General features: G+C 43.7%; 1 protein-coding gene across 12 annotated transcripts in view; it reads left to right on the top strand.

The window, feature by feature from the left end:
- Positions 1–24,723, top strand: part of XYLB (xylulokinase) — a 145,799-nt gene that overhangs the window by 96,305 nt on the left and 24,771 nt on the right. For 6 of the 12 annotated variants that reach the window (XR_004402326.2, XM_076055643.1, XM_076055633.1 and 3 more), the window contains 3 exons: positions 14,910–14,945; positions 18,219–18,277; positions 20,319–20,406. Coding sequence is in view for 11 of the 12 variants with exons in the window: in XM_076055643.1 (XP_075911758.1) it covers positions 14,910–14,945; positions 18,219–18,277; positions 20,319–20,406 (183 nt within the window). In the remaining variant the exon portion in view is untranslated. Of the gene's footprint in view, positions 1–14,909; positions 14,946–18,218; positions 19,007–20,318; positions 20,407–24,723 lie in introns of those variants that run through there. The other 6 variants (XM_076055680.1, XM_076055672.1, XM_032946399.2 and 3 more) reach the window with 6 other exon arrangements.

Raw genomic sequence — 24,723 nt, 5'->3', positions numbered from 1 at the left:
GCCTTCAATCACTGCCCTTTATGTACATATTCTGCTGTGTTTTCCAGTTGTGTCCCTCCAACAGATATGTCTAATTGTTCAGCTAAAGTTAAATCATTGCATATTACCAGCTATGACTATATGGATTAAAAAAAAAAAACATGGACACTGACGCAAAAAGATTAAACAAAATCTCAAAAATGCGCAAAGAAGCGTGGAGAGATGAAAGCTTGGGATTTCACTGAGAAACCGAAAGAGGAACACGTGGATTAGAGAACATACGCGGGTTTAACTTTTCACTGAAGAAAAGTAAGCGTCACTGCTTTTGATGATGCCTGGTGGGAAAGAATAACAATTGAGCAGAAACCAAAGGGGGTAACACGCCCAGAGGAGGTACACCACGAAGATGCAGCAGAGCTAAGTCGGTTGTTATGTAGCACGGCCATGAGAAATTACGGTGAATTTGGGGAGGCCGTGATCCAACAGTGGATGAATCATGGCTGATGATGACTGATCAACCAGTAATGGCGAGGTAACAGTAACGCAAGCTGTCTTCCATATACTTGGACAGATATTCAGTCATAGAGCTACCGAATGAAAATTGTAATATAATAATATAGGGTTCTTAATTTTAAAAAGTTGTGATTTCCCAAACTATGCCTTCACATCCTCTCATCTTCAGAATCGGAATCTTTATGTATCCTGGAGGAATCCAATGAACTATAAATCTCTTTTTCACAGATGTCCAATAGGGGCGGGTCAGCGAGTTGCAACAGCAAAGAATACGAAAAAGGATCGGGGTGCAAAGTATCTAAAATGTAAGCAAGTCACGAAAAATAAATACATTTTAAGTATGTAAGTACACATTACATAAGTGCATACATTCCCACCAATTTCCCTAGACTAAATGCAAGCTTGGTGCAAGGCAACAAAACAACAACAAAATCAGTCCTAGACCACAACAAGACAACACACGGTCCCTCAAATTGCACGTTAAAATTTAACTATGGATATACGGGTAAGGATCAAAGTTATAAATCACATTTTCAAATGTATACATGTGTAGTGGTCGACTTGACGCGAACAACTTTCTTGTTTTCTCCGACACCACTTTTATTACAACTCTTCACATCACGTCTGTGACTCTTCACATCACGTCTGTGACTCTTCACGTCACGTCTGTGACTCTTCACATCACGTCTGTGACTCTTCACGTCACGTCTGTGACTCTTCACGTCACGTCTGTGACTCCGTCATTCCGCTTAGCCGCAGCTCGCTCGCCGCGCTCCGCCCGTCTCGCTCACTCCGCTTCCTCCCCTATCCCTCACTGTCCCTCTGCATCGTCCCTGCCTCTCTTTGTCACTCGCTGTCTCTGTCTCTCTCTGTCACTTGATGTCTGTCTCTCGCTGTATCTCTGTCTCTCTCCCGCTGCCTCGGTCTCTCTCCGTCTCTGTCTCACGCTGTATCTGTCTCCGTTGCTCGCTGTCCCTGTCTCCCTCCATCGCTCGCTGTCTCTGTCTCTCTTCGTCACTCGCTGTCTCGGTCTCTCTCCGTCTCTGTCTCACACTGTATCTGTCTCTCTCCGTCGCTCGCTGTCCCTGTCTCTCTCCGTCGCTCGCTGTCCCTGTCTCCCTCCATCGCTCGCTGTCTCCGTCTCTCTCTGTCACTCGATGTCTCTGTCTCTCGCTGTATCTCTGTCTCTCTTCTGCTGTCTCTGTCTCTCTCTGTCTCACGCTGTATCTCTGTCTCTCTTCTGCTGTCTTTGTCTCTCTCTGTCTCACGCTGTATCTCTGTCTCTCTCCCGCTGTCTCTGTCTGTCTCTGTCCCACTCCATCTCTGCCTGTCTCTGCTTGTCTCTGCTTGTCTCTGCTCGTCTCTGCTCATCTCTGCTTCTCTCTGCTCGTCTCTGCTTGTCTCTGTCTCTCTCTCTGCTTGTCTCTGCTTCTCTCTGCTTCTCTCTGCTTGTCTCTACTCTACTGCTAGCCTGTTCTGTCTCCTACAGTGAGGGAATAAAGTATTTGATCCCCTGCTGATTTTGTACGTTTGTCCACTGACAAAGAAATTATCAGTCTATAATTTTAATGGTAGGTTTATTTGAACAGTGAGAGACAGAATAACAACAACAATCCAGAAAAACTCATGTCAAAAATGTTATAAATTGATTTTCATTTTAATGAGGGAAATAAGTATTTGACCCCCTCTCAATCAGAAAGATTTCTGGCTCCCAGGTGTCTTTTATACAGGTAACGAGCTGAGATTAGGAGCACACTCTTAAAGGGTGTGCTCCTAATCTCAGCTTGTCACCTGTATAAAAGACACCTGTTCACAGAAGCAATCAATCAGATTCCAAACTCTCCACCATGGCCAAGACCACAGAGCTCTCCAAGGATGTCAGGGACAAGATTGTAGACCTACACAAGACTGGAATGGGCTACAAGACCATTGCTTGATGAGAAGGTGACAACAGTTGGTACGATTATTCGCAAATGGAAGAAACACAAAATAACTGTCAATATCCCTCAGCCTGGGGCTCCATACAAGATCTCACCTCGTGGAGTTGCAATGATCATGAGAACGGTGAGGAATCACCCAGAACTACACGGGAGGATCTTGTCAATGATCTCAAGGCAGCTGGGACCATAGTCACCAAGAAAACAATTGGTAACACATTACGCCGTGAAGGACTGAAATCCTGCAGCACCCACAAGGTCCCCCTGCTCAAGAAAGCACATATACATGCCCTTCTGAAGTTTGCCAATGAACATCTGAATGATTCAGAGGACAACTGGGTGAAAGTGTTGTGGTCAGATGAGACCAAAATGGAGCTCTTTGGCATCAACTCAACTCGCCGTGTTTGGAGGAGGAGGAATGCTGCCTATGACCCCAGGAACACCATCCCCACCGTCAAACATGGAGATGGAAACATGCTTTGGGGGTGTTTTTCTGCTAAGGGGACAGGACAACTTCACTGCATCAAAGGGAGGATGGACGGGGCCATGTACCGTCAAATCTTGGGTGAGAACCTCCTTCCCTCAGCCAGGGCATTGAAAATGGGTCGTGTATGGGTATTCCAGCATCACAATGACCCAAAACACACGGCCAAGGCAGCAAAGGAGTGGCTCAAGAAGGAGTACATTAAGGTCCTGGAGTGGTCTAGCCAGTCTCCAGACCTTAATCCCATAGAAAATCTGTGGAGGGAGCTGAAGGTTCGAGTTGCCAAACGTCATCCTCGAAACCTTAATGACTTGGAGAAGATCTGCCAAGAGGAGTGGGACAAAATCCCTTCTGAGATGTGTGCAAACCTGGTGGCCAACTAAAAGAAACGTCTGACCTCTGTGATTGCCAACAAGGATTTTGCCACCAAGTACTAAGTCATATTTTGCAGAGGGGTCAAATACTTATTTCCCTCATTAAAATGCAAGTCAATTTATAACATTTTTGACATGCGTTTTTCTGGATTTTGTTGTTGTTATTCTGTCTCTCACTGTTCAAATAAACCTACCATTAAAATTATAGACTGATCATTTCTTTGTCAGTGGGCAAACGTACAAAATCAGCAGGGGATCAAATACTTTTTTCCCTCACTGTATATGCAACTCCGCACAATTTGTGAGTCACTAATAACTGCTTTGCCGTTACTTATTGCCATTTATGGACTCAGACTATTGTCCTATCATCTTATAGAGTCCCTGGCACGTAAAAATATGCTAGATCGAATCATTGGGGTGGCACGTGCCACCTCACCCCCCCCCCCCCCCCCCCCACTAGCTCCGCCACTGCCTTGTAGGTCAGCAGCAGTATCGTATAGTCCACTCCATACTTGAATCAAGTCGGGCGAACACAAAAGCATGGACCGGTCTCTCCAAGTCATTAGATGACAGGCACTGATGCAGCCAGGCAATATTTCTAAGGTGGAAAAACGAAATTCTAACCACCCTAGTCAAGCTGAACACCAAGATTTCTGACTGCCTGTGATGGGCAGACATCATGACCGTCTAATGACTGACGTGAAGAACCGATTTTAGATAACTGTAGAGGGGAACCAATGAATATCGCCTCAGTTTGTCGGCATATTAGTCAAATAAAATTTGCTGCACCCAAGAGTTCACTTATTTTAATGATGCAGACAGTGCAGAAGCTGCCGTCGCAAAGTCAGAGCCGAACCGGACGTACATTTGCATGTCATCAGCATAACTGTGATAAGAGGAGCCAAAATGTTGTAACAGAGTGCCCAAAGGTGCAATTTAGACATTGAATAGTGAGGGGACCAAGTACAGATCCCTGCGGGACACCGCAATGAACCAGTATGATTGGAGATTTTAAGTCGTCCATTGTGACAGTGCATGCGTTTCTCATTATAAGAGTGGAACCACTGTAAAGTAGCACCAGACATCCCCATTAAGCGAGTGTTTTAATCGCTCAAGAAGGACCCCATGGTCAATGTTGTCAAACACGGCACTGAGGTCAAGCAGGATGAGGACACTGGCCTTGCCCCTTATCCACTGACAGCAATAAATCGTTGGTCACCCTCACAAGAGCTGTCTTAGTGCTGTGCACGGCCCTGAATCCCGATTTGAAAGGTGTCAGATATATTACGGGCCAGATGCTGGTGAAAACGAGGGGCCACAGCACGTTCCAAGTATCTTGGCTATTTAAGGAAGGTTTGACATTGGCTGTGAGTTGTTGGGAAGCTTCGGATAAAACCCCCAGCTTTTTTAAGAGCGGGGTGACTGCAGCCATCATAAAAGTGTTGGGGACCATTCCGGTCTCAAGAGACTTGATGAAGAGGCCAAGTACAAATGGCCGCAATGCAGAAAAGTTATCCTGTAAAAGTCTAGGGGAGCGAAGGGATCCAATGGGCAACAGGTAGGTCGGGCATCACTGATCAAAGTGGTTTGTTAGGAAGTTGTGATTGCAGGGAACTTAACCAACATAGCGCCCTCGAACCGGACGGGAGGCAGATCACATGGAAGGGAAATCAGGGGGACATACAGGGTGTTTCAAATAAAAGGACCCAATTTCAAAGCAGTATATTTCACAATGGCAGCATGTTACAATTACACAAAAAGTTACAAACGGTTGAATGAGTTATCAAGTTTTACTAACCATTTTATAGATGCTCTATGTGCCCTCCACCTGCTTGTACGGACAACATCGAGACGATAGTTGAATTCGTCCCAAACGCCTCTCTTCTCACGTTTTCCTCTGAGGTGCGTGGTCACCCTGTGCTCTTCCCCTTACATAAACAGCAGCCCGTTTCCTCAAATTGTCGGTACCAACGACGAATGCTCTTTGACATTGGCGGATCAATGCCAAAACGCCATTGAAACGCACGCTGCACCGCAATTACGGATTCAGTCTTGCTGAACTGCAGAACGCAAAACGCCCCTTGTGTTGCGGGGGTCACCGTCTTGCGAATGACTGAGGCTAGGGGCTGTTTGTGCGCTGCGAGATGTATCTAGCGGTAATCATTTGAAACTCTATGTCCCGCCCTCTCTATGCCCCGCCCTCTCTATGCCCCGCCCTCTCTATGCCCCGCCCTCTCTATGCCCCGCCCTTTCAAGTGGTAAGAGATTAATTCATGGGCGGTTCGTGGTTGCAGAGATATAGCGATTTCAAATCGGGTCCATCTATTTTTAACACCCTGTATATTAATTGGGAATGGATAGTGGACATGCGTTCCTCAAATGGTGATGTGTTATTCAGACGATGGCTGATGGGAGAGAATGAGGTCCCGGGGATTATTCTTGCTTATCGCAATGCTGCCAGCAATATAGGATGATTTAGCTCGTGAGATGTTGTTGGAACAGGTGTGAAGCTGGTGATGAATGGTGAGATCAGACTTCATCCATGCACGTTCATCTCTGCAGACAGCAGATATTTGTACCCTCAGATCAGTAGTGTACCATGGCGAGGGGTGACCCATGTATGTTGAACTTCTTTCGCACCGTACATAGCCAACTGTGCTAATCAGAGGTCCAGGAGGACAATAAAACACTAAAAGCAGTTCTAAAGCAGGGACGTGTGGACAGGGAAAGGCAGAGCCTCACCTGTCATACTCCAATGAAAATAGCTGTTATAAAAAAAAATCAACTGAAAAAACTATTAAGATTTTTCCACTGATCTGTGTTATAAATGTCATTTCTGTACGATTCCAATCATTTTATTGGTTCTTTCGGTAAAGTCACATAGAATGGAAATAAAATAATAAAAATGAAACATAATAAAATAATTGTTTCCATTCTACGTGACTTTACCGAAAGAACCAAGAAGATGAATCCCTGCAGTCACGAAAGCTTTAAATCGAAATTCCAATCATTTTTATCGTCAAAATCGCCAAATTTGCGGAGCTCCGCTACAAATACAGAAAGAGACGAGAGGTGAGGCAGCAACGAGCTCAGCCTCCCCTCTGATTGCGCAACCCCTCAGTAACTGGATGGAGCACGGGCAATAAGCGCGTGCCTGTTACTATCTCAGTATGTCACCAATATAATGTTTGTAGACCCCTTCATTTCATGTCCTCGCCTTCCATACTTCAGGTAACTTATTTCACGTGTGTGTATAAAGATATTTAGGCTCGCTGGTCTCGTCATGAAACTGCAATGAAAAAGCACCAGGGGAGGCAGCTATCACATCTGCCTCACTAAGGGGGAAGTGAGGCGGACGTGTCTAACACGCCCCCCTCAGTGAGGACACGCTCCCTCCGTTAGGCCACGCCCCCCCAGTGAGGCCACGCCCCCCTCAGTGTGTGAATCTGGCTCTGACACGAGCCAGTGCCTCCCCAGCCATTGACCTCACCGCACGTCACTGTTCTAAATTAAAGAGTTTTCATTCCCGATTTAAAAGTGCATAGTTCCAGTGGCTTCCTAATATTGGAAGGAAGAGCATTCCAGATGGTCGCAGAAGCGCATCTGAAAGCACGTGATGCGGTGACCGTCTTTGTTCGATGGTTAGCCAAGAGCCGCTGCGAGGATAACCGGAGTTTGCATGATGACTTATGCTCCTTCGCGAGATCACGAAAGGGATTTTGGTTCATTTGTGGCAAGCAATTTGTGTGTAATGAGTGCGACCTTATAATGCATTCGTTCAGAAGAGATCCAGCGAGTTGGAAGAGGAGCCGGACGATCAACGATATTTCACAGAGCAGAGTGAACGAGGGGAGAACGCGGGAGCTCCTCTTTTAGAGATGGAGTAATGGATGTAATTTTGCAGAATTAAATTCTGTGTTTTAGCGGACAGACCAGGAAGGGAGCAGAGGGACATCAAAGACAACCAGCGAATGATCAGAAAATCCTGGGTCCAGATGAAGTTAGTTCAGTTATTGAGGACCTAAGAGAACACACCAGGTCTAAAGTGTGTCCACCAGAGTGAGTGGGCATATTAACGTTCTGTATGAAGCCACAAGAGTTCAGGAGAAATGTATGTACTGTATGTTGAACTTCTTTCGCACCGTACATAGCCAAGCTTGCTAATCCGAGGTGCGGGCCAAGGACAACAAACTAAACACAGGATGTCCAAAATATCCCGTTGAAGAGCATCGACATGTGTATTGAAGTCACCAAATATCAAAATCTGCTCAGAACGAGCGCATACCACCGAGAGGAACATTCAGAAAGGAATGTGGGCATCAACTTGGGAGGGTGGTACAACGACATTGACAGTTTGGGCTCAGCACAACTAAGGACAATCTCAAGGAAGCATGGGTTCGGACGCATCTCCAAGGTGCCCCGAAGCCATTCGTCGACTTTAACAAAAATTCATATTTCCCTGTTTTCAGACCAGTCTCCACTGGATAGCTGCTGTTTGCATACACTGCACGTGGTACTCAATTTAGGCTGCCTTGACGCTACTGGAATGAAGCTCACTTGACCCCAAGCTTGCCTCAGCCTAATTTGCATATTATAGAGACCTTTGCATGCATGTAGTTGCAGCTGAAGGTCATTGGTTTAATTGAAATATGTAATATAGCACTTACATTTTTATGAATCCATTGCATGCATACAAATAAGGCACTGAGTTCACGTAGCAATCAATTGTTTTTAAGTTAAATAAGATAAACTGCATGTTTGCTTCTATTCAAGATTTCCGGGGGGATAGTATCTCCAGCTTTCATTTTAACAGGAGCCCTGTAATATGGAAGACCTTGTCTTAATATTTCAAATGACCTTACAAACAACAAACACTAAAACATTGTAATTTTACCAGGTAAGGCCCAATGAGCTATGTCGCTCTTTTTTAGAAACGACCTGGCCACAAATAATAGTTCAACGAAGTGGCTTATCACGTGGAAATGTATAGCAGCCAAATACTCTAAACTCATGTCTCTAATTGTGGAGGGAAAAAAAACGGAGGACCCTGATTAAAACTCCAAATATACAGGCATCAGGGTCGGGATCGAACCCACGACAACTTGCATACCATGCGAGGTAGTTAACATCTCGCCACCATGGCGCCCCAAAGTGCTCACATGGCTGATGGCTCAGAGAAATATCGCATCAAATTAAACGCATAATGGCAACCGAGGTGCTCAATAAAAAAACATATATATAACACAGTGACTTTGCGTAACCGCCCACTGCTCTTTCACGTGTGCGGAACACGCGGCGCGGTCGTCTTGGCAGCACCTGCTCCGTGCATTGTTTGCGAGACCACATGGCGTGAACAAGCACCAGCGGGGCCTCCGCCACGGCACCACCGCTGCTGCATTCACTTGAAAGTGCGACGCTGTTTAAAGGGAGATAGCAGCGGTATCTTGCAGCGCAGCGGGGTGTTTGATGTCCCCGCCAGCTTGCCTCCCATTCTGCATCGTTCTGGGAATGCCAGCCTCGTATCAGTCGCTGCATGTAGTCTCAGAACCCCCGGTGGTTTGTTTGGCCAACGGTTTTTTTTCTTCTTCTTCTTCTTTAAATGAGGCGCAGGGTCCTCCCATGAGGTGTCAACAGACCAAGGTCTGAGAGGAACAGATTGAGATGTTCCCAGGACAGGGACAGCCGTATCTGGGGGTGAGGAACCTCTGTTATTGGTCACTCACTCAAAGCCAGCTCTAATCTTCTGCTGGGATTTTCTTAAAAGCACACAAAGGGTTTTTTTTCTTCCTCACTCTGTCTTTCTTCCAGCTACTAATCACTTCATTTTATTTGTTATTCCACTGCACCAGATATTTATTTACCATTCTGGCCGTGGAGGTTGTAGGGGTGTGGGGGGGGGTGATCGGTGGCAGGCGATGTTATGCTTCATTTGTCGTGGCCTCCTATTTCTCGCGTAGTGTATGGCGTTCTTTCTCCCATGGGCCACCTTTTAGAAATGTTTCTCATTGTGCGTTTATCTTTACCACGCATACACCGGCTCTTAGCATTTGTATGCTTAATTTACTTGGGTCTGTTCGTGCCAAAATCCGTGAGCCTCATTTGTTTTCAAAATAAGGCCTTGGTGAGGCTGCTTTTAAAATATATGCATGAAACTAAAATGTATTGACTCTTGAATTCAGATACGTAGGGGAATTTTAGTTTTTCCGGGTGTAATTGTGAGTGCGAATTTTCCTAATCTTGCAGCTTCTCGAGTTCGTAGGAATTCCAATCTGGCACAACAAGGCAAGGTCACTTGTCCGTTAACCGCAAGTGCCATTCAGCACGACCCACGCACTTTGCCAGGTCATTGCCTACCACCTCACGTGCTTGGAAGGAAGAAAACCTCTCAATGGTGTCATGAAAGTCGAGCAGGAACAAGATAAAGTGCTGGATTGTGCCTTCATAATACAAGTCTCTTTCATTACTGATTCAGTAAAAAAAAATGTGGTGTTCGGCCACGTAGTGATCTGACAAATTTTGTGTCGTTAAGACCCTCCACCGCCCGACTCAGCCAAACATATGTAATTGCCGCCTTATGTAAGGGTTTAATGTGCAAATTATTATCGTTTCAGCTCACTGGTAAGTTGAGCAACGATTCTCACAACCAATCAATGGAAATATCTAATTGCTACATTGAGTTGTCACAATTGTTTTTTCACTTACCGGTGAACTGAAACAATAATAATTTGGCATGTTAAATGCTATTACACCGCGTGACGATTTAATTTGCGTGGCTGTATCGGTTGGCGGGGTATCTGGCCAGATCATTATGGCCTCACCAAATAACCTATTAGAATCTTGACATTGGCTGTGAAACCTAGGTCTTTAATTATTTTAGATATTTTTTTCGCCTGACAGCATCGCCTGCAGCCTTTCATATGAGCGTGAAAGTGGTGGTAGCAGCAGCAGTGGCTCATGGGATCTTAACAAGCTTCTCGTCGTACGCATCACCAGTCGATGCTTTGTTGTGTGTTTTGGCCCCGTGTTCCAATTGGATGGGGCCACTTGGGAGAGATCTCTGTAAGTGCGCTGGGGTCCGACGTCTTGAGGCCGTTTACGAGCAAAGAGCACGCAGCACTCGCTGTTATCACCGCCACTGCGCAGCCGCCACAAAACGAGGCCCTCTCTGCTCTTGTCAAAATGTTGCGGAACCCGCCAACCTAAAGCGCTGCTTTCGTGAGCCCACAATGTTATTCCTTTGTTTTTCTTCCAGCGACCAGAGCTTCATTGCCAGATGAGTGACTTTTCTTAAATACAGAGACAGCAGCGTATGTGGTGACAATTTACCCTTAAAACGTTTACATGGGAGGATTGGTGTCGCGGAAGTTCATGCACTGCGCTATGAATCCGGCGAAGTTAATTCGCCGGATTCACTCCCGGCCACAGCTAACATCAGTGTCCTGGGCCTCCTCATCCTTTCCCCGCACCTCCGGTTAGGACGGTCGGCTACATACGGTGCGAAAGAAGTTAAACATACGTACATCATCAGCCTGCACTGCCCGAATGGTGAAATTTTGTCAATCAATTAATTATGATGTGAAGAGGCCTTCATCCAGCAGTGGATTGACAAAGGACTGTAAATTATTCTATTATTATTGCTTTCATACAGAGATATATCTGAAGGGGAATTTTAAGTTGTGGAGGATTTTTGTTTCATATTTTTCTGCCCAATTAAAAGCACGTGTTGTAATAAATGTCTTGTTTCCTATGCCGGCTGAATACAGAGATCATTATATGTTGTGTTTTTTTTTGTTTTCACAAGGTTGAGATATTTCTTCATTAAACCTACAGGTTGTTCCCCCATAGGTCTCTAGCCTTTAGGCCCCCAAGTGTGGAGACATTGAGCCAGAAGCAGTCCATCAAAGTGCTTTATCACAACAGCGTTAGGCTCTTCACTACTGTCGCCCCATTTATCGGGCAATTAATAAAGTAAATAGCACGTGTGTGAGCTGGAAGATGACAGAATAGCCCATCTATGGGAATAATATGACGTTCACGGCAGACAATGATTAACGGAGTGTTAATGCATTGGGGGGTTTTTATGTTTCTGCTAATCCGGTGGATTTTGACGGCAGCTTGGTGGTTAATGTCGGTCACGGAACCCTGAAGGCCTCCGCCATTAGCGCCGCTAATTATCGGCAACGCATCACACCTTAGCCTTTGCAGACAACACGGCTTGGTTCTCAAGCGCTTTCGGCAGACCGTGTCAGGACAAAAGTCTGGCTCGACGGAGCTGTGAGTCACGGAGTTTTCCAGGGTAGAGTATTGGCGGGAGTGGTCACTAATAAGCGGCTGTGCACCAGGGTACATGCTCCTTAAGCAAGGAGTGGAGATAAGTCAGGTCCAAGTCAAACATATCTCGAGGCAAATAATTCTAGACCAGTAGGTAAAATCCACATTTCTCATAACGTGGAACAGTTTCACCACAGGATGACCACTGTTGACATTCTTAAAAGTGGTGCTTCATGTGTTGACCACGGCTGAGTGGACCCTCAATTGGGTTTCAAACTCACAACCGCCTGGTATTGTCTGAGTTCTCTACCTGCAGTGTACCGGCCGGTGGAGAACCCCATGGCAATGAGCACATCCAGAAACAACTTGTATACCAAGGCATGCCTTCCCAGAGTCAGAATAGAATCTTCAGCAACTAACAATACCTGTGTAATACCTATAACTGCAACCAAACAACGTTTTAACCCCCATTTTAATACACTTTATATGTAGTCATGCGTCTGTGTTGTAGAACATGTTTTTGGTCAATTAATGTTATTGATTTTTCTTTGAGAATCATAATGCCCCTTACCCAGGAATGCCTCACTGGGACTCAGGACTATTTCCCGAAGGTTCTGCATTTAAATGTTTGGCGAGTCCAAGAATGAGTGTTTAACGTGTGCGAGGGTCCCCCCCCCCACCCCCCTTTTTCCTCCCCTCTTCCCTTCCCCCCCCCCCCTCTACCCTAGGTTTCCCTCATCTGGTCGGTTATATTTCCCCGTGCATCTTCTCCCCCCTACGTGGTGTCCCCACTTGGCTGGGGCAGCGGGCCCCCTCTCCCCATCTTTCACCCCCCCCCCCCCCCACATGGTGTTCTAGTTGCGTCGGGGAGCATCTTCCGTGAATTGCGACACCCGGTCACGCGAACCGCGCGGCGTGCTGCGTCGGGCTCGCGTGTCGTTCCAACGAAAGCGGCAACAGCAGAAGACAAACAAGAACACGGCGGAGAGGATACCAGAGTACCCAGGGAACCCCCGAACATGAGAGGCAGAGCACACCGAGCACCGCACAGATACATTCAAGGATCTCTATTCTGATACTGGCATGGCCAGACCGCCTCGCAGACCAAGCCAATGATGTCCAGTATTTCCTGGCAGTCTCCCATTCAAATACAGCAGTGGTTCTCATTGCGCTTACTAATCCCTATTGGCGTGCACGAGTTGCAGTGGACGATCTCTCTCTCTCTCTGGGCCATTCCATCCTTTCACTCCCACTCCACGGTGAGTCTCAACCACTGGCCATCATCCCATCTAGGCATGACGTGTCCTTCCCAATTGCACTTACTTTGCTTATTCAATATTAAACATCCCTTAATGTCGATGAGCGTAACTTTTTTAAAAATGCCAAAGAATTTGTGGTAAGTAGCTGTTCACTTTTGGAAGGAGGCACATTTGTGCTAAAAAAAATTCCGGAGGAATTTTGGTCCAATGGCCCACCAGCTCACCATAATTGGATAAAACTTAAAACAATGGGAGCTGCTGTCAATGGCAGAGCCAGGATTTTCAGGTAGGGGGGGGGGGGTAACCCCTCCAGCATTGAATAATGATAGATAGGAGTTGTTAGTAATAAGTAAGGACTTGTCCCTTGCTTTTTATTCGACGCGTGTGCGGCGATGGTGCAGACATCGATCGAGGGTCGAATTCGAACCGCGTTGTGTGATCGGCATCACGCTCGCTGAATGTGAATGCCTTCAGGGAAGTCGTGTCCTGTATACGCATCTGCGCTCAAATCTGAGTCACTTATAACTGCTTTGCCGTTACTTATTGCCAATTATGGACTCAGACAATTGTCCTATCATTTCATAGAGTCCCTGGCACGTAATAATATGCTACACGGTGGCAGTGGGGGTCGCAAAATGCCGATTTATTACTAATAAACCACAATGATCCGATCGAAATTAAGGATTTCGATCGGATCATTGGGGGGGGGCACGTGCCATCCCACCCCCCACTGTCTCAGCCAGTGGCTGCTTTGACCGTTATACGAAATATAACAATGATATTACAATATCGGCACTGGATGAAAAGATGTATACATGTTAGGATGACTCTGATGAACCCCATATGCGGCTCAATCTTGATTGAGTATAGGATGTAGTGTAGTTTTTTACACTATGAGCCTAGAGGAGGCTGATGGTCCTTTTAAAGGTAATTTCTCCTGCACGGTATCCATGCTTCAGCCTGCGCCGGTTAAGTACCACTGAAGTACAGTATTAATCAAGGCTTGAACCCTCGTTAGCTCGTGCAATCTGAGAAGATCGGTTGCATTCTGGGTGATTTGGCTGCAGGCTAAACGGTAATATCACACTCAGGTCTCACGAAAAGAGAATATGAATCTCGATGGACTCCCATCCCCCTTAAATCAAGGACATTCAAATACGGCTCTGCCCACTCTGTCACTTGCAAGATACCCTCGTGCTTAGATTTGTGTTAGGAATAACTTGGGGTGCCACAAGGACAAAATATTAATTACCTCGCTTGCTATGCAGGAGGTCATGGGTTCGATCCTGACCCTGACGCCTGTATAGTTGGAGTTTGCATGTTCTGCCCATGGTCGTGTGGACTTTTCCTCCGGTTTTTCCCTCCACATTTAGAGTCATGCGTTTAAGAGTATTGGGCTGCTATAAATGACACTTCGTTGAGCTATAATTTATGGTCAGGTCGCTTCTGAAAAGGAGACATATATCTCAGTGGGTCTTACCTAGTAAAACAAAAATAGTAGTTAATAGTTTGTTTATAAATCCAGATTGTTTTTACATACACTCTATAATGAACGTGTTTTTACGATTATATTTTGTGCTTGTTGAGTGGAGAGGTTTTTTTTACTAATTTTATTGGCTATCTGAATTGGAAAATGATGATCTTGTGTTGTGTCTGCTTGATGTGACTGACAATTGAGCATTGTGTTTATTCATTGGCCCTCTTAAAATGTAAAGTTTTGAGTCTTCATGGAATCTTTCATTATAATTCATATAGTTCCAAACAACCATAGCTTTTTTTCCAGTTGTTATAGTCGGTTGACTTATGACCTTTGAAGAGTTCTCATCAACATGTCTTTATGATTGCCAAATTTAAACGTGGATAAAGAAATGTCATCACTAAATATGTGGCTTTAATTACCAATTAATGATTGCGATTTACTTTTACCTAGTTTGGATTCAACTAAAATAATGTACAATAATTTGGAACGTTGCAGTTCACTGTCAAAATCTGGGTAATCAATGTTGACTCAGAGCCAGACATTTGCAGAGGTCTTGCCAGTGATTGGCTGCTTTTGTTAATTGCTCCTCTCCTTGTCACCTAACAATGGCAGCTGGCAGGGATGGGCCCGGCCCATTTTCTCAGACCGGTGAGTTTGGCATTGCTTTGCATTTGCGGAGTGCTGCAGTGCTCAGGTGACTTGTGTTTGAATCCAATGGAAGGGCCGAATTATTAAGAGGGAGGCAATGTTTCCAGTAGAAACTAAAGGCAGCCAAGATCGCTGTCCTAAAAGTGCAGGCCTGGGAATGTGGGCACAGAGTGTGACTTGTGGGCTTTAATTGGAAGCTAGAGTACACTCCAATATGTTTGTACATTGAGCCGTTGGTTTCAAACTTAGCCCATGAGTAGCTGGTGCATATGCAAAATTAACATCCCAGCTCATCGCTGCTTTCCATGTGTGTCTGTAGTTCACATAAACGTGTACGTACCTGCTTAATAGATACCAAATAATGTCACGCTACTTGTATCTGTATAACCAATTACAATTTGGTTTAGCTCTCTTGGTTTGCAAGTAGTTACTGGAGATGTTTGGTGGAACTGCTTTATGCAGTGACATTAAATGACTTTGATCACGAGCAACATTGCAGTTTTTCAGTTTTATGTGAGTGTGTACTTTCCTTAGAATTTTTATTTGCCAGAAGCTCATTGTCAGGGATCTAATTTTCATTCACTGTGATATGCCACTGTATCTGATCAATCAAGTTTAGTTGTTTTTTTAACCAGGTGAGAACTCAGGAGACAAGGAGAGTCTCATATACAAAATTTCCTGGATTCAGTGACGCATGAGTAAATGGAGAGCTATGGGGGAAAAATGGATGGAGCTGGTTTCATAAACATTTACTTGATTTGACCAGGGGTTCATGCAGTTCTCAATGCTTATCTCAAAGCACTGAGCCAGCACCATTGAGATCCTGGGTTTAAATTATTATGATGATGCTTTCTTCCCAGTCTCCATTGGATATTTGTTTCTTTTTAGAAACGAATGTAGTTTTTTTCTCTTAATTTTGCCTTTGCTCAGCTGTGTAGATTTAAATATATTTGCTTACTCTATTGGTTGATTGACATGTGGAAACCCACTTTTTACAGAGCATGAAGGAGAACCGTCTCGTGTTGGATAAAGAAGGCCTATTAAAGTGATTTCATTAGTACTTCCTTAATGTCATTGTCCTGTGCTCTTCCTTAACAATATGTGTGATGCTTTACTGATTGAAAGACTCCCAAGGTGGATGTTTTATCACATAATGGCATGGCTGGTGGTAAGATCTAACAGCAAATATTGTAAATGCAATATAATTTGAATTTACAAAGCATCTAACAGTTATTTGCCTTATTTTTTTAAAGGTTTTTTTTACTGAAAACTAAAATGTGAAATTTGTAAGTCCAGATTAATGTGTATTTCAATGACAGGGCAATACTAGTGCTGGGAAAATGTAATGTGTATCCTTTATTATGTTACCATTATTACTGATACTCAATCTTCAACATGTAATAAGATTGTCATTACTTAGAGATCAGATGATTACTTGTTTTATGATTACTTAGATTTTTTAAAAGTAAAAAAAAAATCTGAAGTAATTAAAACTAGAAAAGGATCTTGTCAGTTTGGCTTAATGCAAGGACAGCAGCAAATTTATACAGACTGTACCACAAAGCCTACAGTAAGAGTGTAGTGCTGCGAATACTGACGCTAAACCAATGTCATATATATTAATTTGAGGAAGCAATCATGAAAATAATCGAGCAATCAGATCATGTCACTTTTAATATACCAATATTAGAATTTGAATTACATCTAACACCTCGAGTAAACCATAATCAGAGGCTAAATATGTTTTGAGTCACCCTCCCAGCAGCACTCTCGCCACATGGCCCAGCCACACGGTTCTTCTCCGTGCCGAATCGTTTGTGTTGTTCCCCAGCTGTGTGAGCACAACCCCAGGGACAGCTTCTGGCTCCCAGCGTGTGTGTTAGTGGCACCAGGCCAAGCTGTCATGGGCAGAAAGATGAAATGAATGCACTTGCTGTTTAGAATGGGAGGACAAAGAGATAGGAGTGGGGGAGATTGATGGCTGGGCAGAATGTACATGTGATGGATGTACAGATGCACAGGTGTTTGGATGAATACATTATGGACGGATGGACAAATTGATGAATGGATGGACGGGTGGATGGGTACATACAGTAAAACCTCTGCAAGCCAGGACCAATTCACGGGACAGCCTGTCCGGTTTTGGAGGAATTCCGATATATTTGAAATAATTAAATAATACATTATTATTATTAACCTAATATTACATTTACACACAATTAACACTCAGTATTACTACGTTTGTAAATAACTAAATATTAACAATTTAATATTTACTGATTAATAACACTTTAAAAAAATCACCGCGTATTGTTCAGTTAAAGCCAAGTCACTTGCCATCACCGGTAAGGCTGATTCTCATGGGCTTGAAAGAGTTTCTTTTTCGTGAAATAAATCTACAGAAGAGAAGGAGAGAGGTCCGGAGCAAACCACGTGCACGAGTGCAGCATTCTGTACAAACGTTTTGCTGCCAATCTTAATTGTGATATTTAATTCTAGATTTGAAGCTTTCGTGACTGCAAGAAGTCATACTCTTTGGTTTTATTCGGTAAAGTCACGTAGGTAAAAAAACAAATTAAAAATAAAAATAAAAGAAACAATTAAAACACGACGTTTCGGCCACAACACAAGTGGCCTTCTTCAGGTGACAGTTCTGTGCCTTCACCTGAAGAAGGCCACTTGTGTTGTGGCCGAAACGTCGTGTTTTAATTGTTTCTTTTATTTTTAATTTGTTTTTTTTTACCCACGTGACTTTACCGAATAAAACCAAAGAGTATGAATTGTGATATTATTGAAGTTGTCGTCACTGCAGGGATCCATACTCTTTGGTTCTTTCGGTAAAGTCACGTAGGTATAAAATAAATTAAATCACAACGTTTCGATTGCAACACAAGCAATTATGATCAGGTTGGAAAACCACAGCAATAATTTTTTTTTGGCATAGAATAAAAAAATACAAAGATTATTTTTTTGCAAAAAAAAATATTGCTGTGGTTTTCCCACCTGATGACGATTGCTTGTGTAGCAATGGAAACGTCGTGATTTAATTTATTTTATTTTATACCTACGTGACTTTACCAAAGAGTATGTGATATTACTACTACTACTACGTCTTGTTGCTTTCTCCAATTATGCAATCGACGCGAATGGCAAAAAATGAAGCTTGATAGACGGACTTTCGCTTTGCAGACGACCTTTCACGAATGTATCTGTTCCATATGTCGAGGGATGTTCGTACTTAAGGCGTCCTTGTGCTGTGTGTGTGTGTGGCAGAACCAGAGACCCGCATCCTGGCAACTGGAGGAGCCTCCTCTAATAAGGACATTCTCCAGGTAATCACACCTGCATTCAGTGCACCTGAGTACAAGTCAATACACCTGGCCGATGTTCAACATACCTCATTCTCTAGCTTGCGACATCTGTATTCGAATAAAATATACGTTGGCAAGGCTTAATACAGAATGAGTGTGACTATCGATCCTCTCTTCAATGCTAATATTCACCATTTTACATTGAATTGGTTGATCAATCAGTGGCTTTTGTCGACAGATGTTTTTTTTCCAGAACCTCCGGTACACTCGCCTTGGGGACGTGCCAAAGCCGATGATCGCATGCCACACGTGATGACCATGATCGCGATGACGTGTCCATATGCGGTGTCACTCTGGCCTCTGCGGTGTCACTCTGGCTAAGAAGGGGACAGAGTGCCGCATTATATACCAGCTGGTGGCTGTTTCCCTAACTGGGTTAAATGGCGAATTTTTACTTGAAAAAAATTGATGGACTTGTTCAGTGTTAATCAAACAAAGCTCTCTATTTTAGTTTAGTCATAGAACCTCCTGCCCACTATGCCTGCCTTCTTACGATACATGTTCATGTTTAACACGGAATGCACATACACATACAGTAGCTATTTATGTGTGTATGCACATGTCCACACACACATGGAATGGTAGGTCTACGTGATAGTACATCGACATTTAAACCCTTGTTGCTGCTGCTGTTTGAAACTCTGCTAGCCTCTATAAATAAAACAATGCATTTGTTTTGAAGTGATGCTACACGTTGTATAATCTGTGAATGTTTCCTCCTGTATATTTGGATTTTGCATGTTCTCCCCGTGGTCATGTGGATTTTTATCCGGGTCCTCCAGATTTCTCCCTCCACATTTATAATCAATATCACACGTTTAGAGTATTTGGCTGTTCTACATTTCCACGTGATAAGCCACTTAGTTGGACAATTTTTTGTGGCCAGTTCGCTTCTGAAAAAGAGCTACGTAGCTCAAGTGGGCCTTACCTGGTAAAATAAAAAATAGTTTAGTTTTAGTTTAGTTATGAGTTTGACTGGGGGTAAGACTCAGGAGAGTGGGAGGTTAGGGAGAGCAGGAAAGTTCTGGGGAATTATAGAACACAGCTATTGCCACCACTCATGGTTCATGTTTGAATGATTTACAGTGAATAGTATGTCCCAGTTAACAGTAACTTTGCATAACAATTGGAAGGGCTTAATGTAACAAGTGGGACAAGAGCTCAAACCATAGGGGCAGCTCCACCAGCAAAACGTGTTAATCGATGAAACCAAAACATTCTTAAAAATACAACAATGAAGACAAACCAGAACGGTGCAGTTATATATTGTGGGAAAAAAACAACAATCATTCTACAAATTATTAACAAATACACTAACTGTGTAATAATCCTGAAAGGATACATTAAATCTGCAAACACAAGATCACTGTATGATTGTATACCCAGCTGTACTCTCGAATAGCAATACTTCGTCATTGGCTCTGTTGGCAGTGCAATTAACAATGATACATTTTTACGCACGCTATATTTCGTTCTGTAAATGATCTGTCATAATACAGGGGGGGGGGGGGGGGGGGACTTTACCTTAACCGATTTTTCAATGTTCACTTGATTCCTACTCATGGTCACTTGCAACGCATCAATTAATTAATTAATTGGCACATGAGCGATTACCGTTAAATCTTACAATTACATCACGGTGCTTGAAACGATTCAAACAGCTGCTCGGGGCTGTGTGGTTTTTCCTATAACTCATGACCAGAGTGCTGGGGGACTGCACTCACTCAAGGGATGTAAACGACTGTGAGTCTGTGATTCCCAGCTTGCCACGAAACTCTGCAGCATGCCCTATTTTAAAATCCCTATACGGTCATGTCGAATATTAGCCCGTGTCCTCGAGGACGGTAAGAGGATGCTGCCTCAGAATGTTTCTGGTTCCCGTAGGAGCGCACGTGGCATTTCTGAAATGTCGCGTGATTTATTGGGGCGGGCAGAAAACCTACACAGCAAAAGTAAACCATTGTGTTTTGAGCCTTTCTCTTTCCATGGGCGGTTGCACAAGGTCCTGGCAGACGTGTTTAACGTGCCTGTGTACACGTTGGACACCGCCAACTCAGCTTGCCTGGGAGCCGCCTACAGGGCCAAGCATGGTGAGTCCTGTACTTGGGTGCACAGCTGTCAGCTGTTCCGATATGAACGAAGCAAATCTTCCTCTTCATTGGGGCAGTAAATGTTCCCGGTGTTCCGTGTTTGAAATGCTCTAAAATGTGAGGTGGCCTGGTGGCTCAGAGGTCGCAGTGTTGAGCTGGCACCGCTGAGAACCTCAGTTCGAATCCAGGCAGCCACCTGCGATAAAAAAACGGTGTCTCAGATTTACTGAGTTGATGGTTTCAGCCTGGTCACTAATGATTTGCCCCCAAAAAAAGCAACATGTCAGTTGCAGAACGGGTGGGTAAGTGCTGCTCCCAATTATATGGACCAGAGGTCCCTAAAGAGATTTCAAAAGTAGCTCTGTGATATCCACTTTTGTGGGCTGTTCTCTTCACATGAAGGGCTACACAGCTGTGCAGTATGCCAGTGTTATGATAAAATTCGTGGGAGAGATGATAAGATATTTTAAGAAATCCTCTATTATGTTACGATCGTACTATCAGCATCATGCCATGAGACAAATAAACCTATTTTTGGGACGCTCTGCCATGATTATTGCTTTGATTTGTGACACAGAACTCAGCTGTGGAAGATTACTTCACTTGTGAATGCGTTTGAACACGGCTTTAGCTGGCACACATTTTATGCCCTGTAAACATTGCATCTCGTGTAATTCACATCTACATGGTATAATCCTGAGAGCTGTAATATGCACAATTGAAAACCAAATTTAATGTACTCTTTGGGTCTTTCGGTAAAGCCACGTAGATAGAAAAATAATAAAAAAAAACAACGACGTTTTGATCGCAACACAAGCAATCGTCTTCAGGCGAAAGAATACACTGTATATACGTGACTTAACTGAAAGACCCAAAGAGTATGAATTCCTGCAGTCATGAAAGCTTTAAGTCAAATTTAATGTAATTGTTTATTGTTTCAGCCACTGATGAGTAGACTGAGAGTATGATCCCGCTACACTTGAGAAGCTGGCTTATTAATGGGTGGCAATCTCAGCTGTACAGGCTTAGGGCTGTAACATATATATTATGAGCTCCTTGGGCCATCCCAGTCACCTTGCGTCTACATATTTGTCACTATACTCAAAGGCAAAGCAAGAATGGGCAAGAGTGGGTGTGAATCAAACAATATGCGGGAAAGCTAAAACAAAAATTATCTCACAGTTCATCCGTAATGCATTGCCTATAGCACTTTGTAGGGCCCGAAGGGATTGTGTTGGAATGCATGTGCTTGTGCTCCTTTATTTCTCCCATGCATTTATATCAGCGTCTTGTCTTTCACAAATATTGAGGCACATCAGAGCCTACTTTTATTTTTAAATACAGCAGTGAAGTTTTTTGTTCCTGCCTTTGCTTGTATAACAAAGATAATGAAATGCATAACATCTTGCTTGAACTTTTTTGGGAATCAACTTAGCTTATTATCTCTTAGAGGCTGATTGGAAAAAAAATATGTACCGCTGTGTTAGAAGTTGTTGTCCGATGCAAAGTCTGCCTCTTATCACAGGAATGTGGAACTATTCCCACTGCCTTAGCACAGCCAACAGAGATGAGCATTGAGAATCACTTGCTAAAATATACCTTCTTTTACTTGAATCTACGTGTGGTTTATTCCCTAATAAAACAAGGTCACTTTTTTTTTTACAGAAAATTCGCTAACGGTGATTATGTTCAGTTTGTGCTGGGGGGTGGGTGTCGTCCGTGTTTGCAATCGGGGTTTGTTTTCAGCTTCCACTGCAGCAAAATAATTTCACATGTGGGAGCTCCTTCATGCCATTGTTCAAGGTCCATTGATTTTTGGACGCAAAGTGCAAAACAATAGGGGCCTCGTGTGGCGCCAACACTGCGTTGCTTGTCACAATGAAGGTTACTCTTTTAATGTAAGATTATACATCATGGTTCCTGAGCTGGTGGTTATTCCTGCCAGTCAAGTATTACCGACTTTGGTGTTCGAAATCACGCAATGTGAAAGCACAAAGTGACGTAATACAATTGAAATAACATAACGGTCCAATTTTGAATGTTTGAACGCGGACTCGCCTTCTGACATCTGTTTAATACCTGTTAAAAAGTTAGATTTTTTTTTAAGACTTATGGCCAACGTTCTTAAACCAGCCACTTATTTCTGATACCATGCTCGCCCAGTGCTAAATATTGATGAATGCAGAAGCCAATGGGGGGAGGGGGGGGCAGGAAAATACCTCGGCGATATCCTTAATCAATGAACTCAGTGTAGTATTGGTGAATATTTTGCAAGTGATGCAAATTACGTTTGCTTACAGTGCAGCACGTTACAGAGGGACCCAGCAGATGGACTCGGCGCTAAGGCTAGCATACAGGGTGCTTCAAGATTTGTTTAACACTTCTGAGAATTTGCAACAACACCACGAGAAACGTACCTCAGGGCTCTGTAGAAGATTCCAGTCACGTGTTGACAATGATCGCGAACAAGTGGAGACACTTTGACTTTTTGAAGCTATTAGCATACATTTGTTATCATGTTACAGTGTATAATCTGTTTTTTTTTTTACATTCAAAACGATAGTCCCATATAAGTGTTCACAATTTTCTAAAGCACCCTGTACGTTTAGCGTATTTGGCTGATAGAAATTTCCACGTGACGAGCCATTTCTGCGAGCTGTCATTTGTGGCCAGGTCGCTTCTGAAAAACAACTAATGGCTCAGTGGGCGTTACCTGGTTAGATTAAAAAAAGTGTATTTTTAGTTTAATTACGTGTAGTTATTTGCTTACCTTTCCTATACTTTACACTCCTATCGTTTGTTTATCGATTGTTGTAATTTTCTGACCCACCCCTATTGGACATCTGTGAAAAAGATCTTCATAGCTCATCAGATTTCTCCAGTCTAAATAAACATTCTGATTCTGACATATGCTGCACTAATTACACTTATTGAGCACTGTTCCTTCAAAAACTGATAACTGAGCTCATTCAACCATACCTAGCACGGAGGCCAAATGGAGTCTCTGTTTATGTTAGTTATAGGAGGAATAGCTGAAAGGTTCTAAAGAACGTTAACTTGATTTGGCAAATACACACACCTACAAAAAAAAGCAGCACTGGTTTATTTTGGTGATCTTTATTAATTGATGCAGCTGTTCTCTCATTTCCTCTCCACACCGTTGTGTCAGACCACGGTGAGTATTTAAATCCCTTTCATGTGGAACTTCACCGAGGTGCAGTCCTACTCCGCATTAATTTCGCAAAATGTACATTGATGAACTGAACTGAATAACCACATTCGTGCTTAAAAACATGCAATGTGCACATGCAGCACCTTGTCAATCCACTTCTGGATGAAGGTCTCCCCATCCCGCGCAGGTCGTCGGATTCGTTTTACCTTGCTTCACCACGTTGACCAGTGTGGGTTGTTGAAGGCTGGGAGCATCGGAGCACAGGGCAACAATGGATGTTTCTGCAGTGCCCTCTACTTCCCACAACCTAGCTCCGCAGCCTATAACACCGGTTATACAAACAAAAACGAATCTAAAAACTATTTTATTTTACTATTTAAGGCTCATGTTCTCCCCGTGGTCGCATGGAGTTTTCTCCGGGTCCTCCCAATGGTGGAGCCAGGATTTTCAGATAAGGAGGGGGCAACCTCTCCAGCAATGAGAAATGATAGATAGGAGTTGTTAGTAGTAAGTAAGGACTTGTCCCTTGCTTTCTATTCGACGCGTGTGCGGCGATGGCGCAGACATCGATCGAGGGTCGAATTCGAACCGCGTTGTGTGATCGGCATCGCGCTCGCTGAAGGTGTCGATGCCTTCAGGGAAGTCGTGGACTCTGTATAAATGTCCACATGATAAGCCACTTCGTTGAGCTATCATTTGTGACAAGGTCGCTTCTGATAAAGAGCTATATAGCTCAGTGGGCCTTACACACTTATAAATTAGGTTCAAATCAAGGCAGCCACCTATGAACACATGATCAGTCCAGTTCTCCAGCATACCGCAGTATGAATTGTTATACAATTTATTTCATTTGGCCCAGCAATAAGGCAAAAAATTGTAAATTGGATGTTTGACGTGTTACCATCCGCTGTCGATGCAGAATTGAAGGAGTGCCGTCTAGTTTTGGCTATCCCGTACTAAGACATGAGGCGCTGCTAACTGGGAAAGTTCCACGGAGTAATTTCTTCGCTTCTTAATTGCAGTTCTTTCGTTACACACTTGGCATATATAGCGTTTGTTTATACAAATCAAGAACACGTTTAAGTGAAGGATATTTTTTTTATAGAGCCCGGGGCTCATGTTTGTGTTGCTAACAGAAGCCTACA

This window comes from Petromyzon marinus, chromosome 4 (genome assembly GCF_048934315.1).
Source record: "Petromyzon marinus isolate PM22_M1 ecotype Great Lakes invasive population chromosome 4, UKy_Petmar_22M1.pri1.0, whole genome shotgun sequence".
Taxonomy (NCBI): domain Eukaryota; kingdom Metazoa; phylum Chordata; class Hyperoartia; order Petromyzontiformes; family Petromyzontidae; genus Petromyzon; species Petromyzon marinus.
This window is presented reverse-complemented; position numbering and strand designations above follow the sequence as displayed.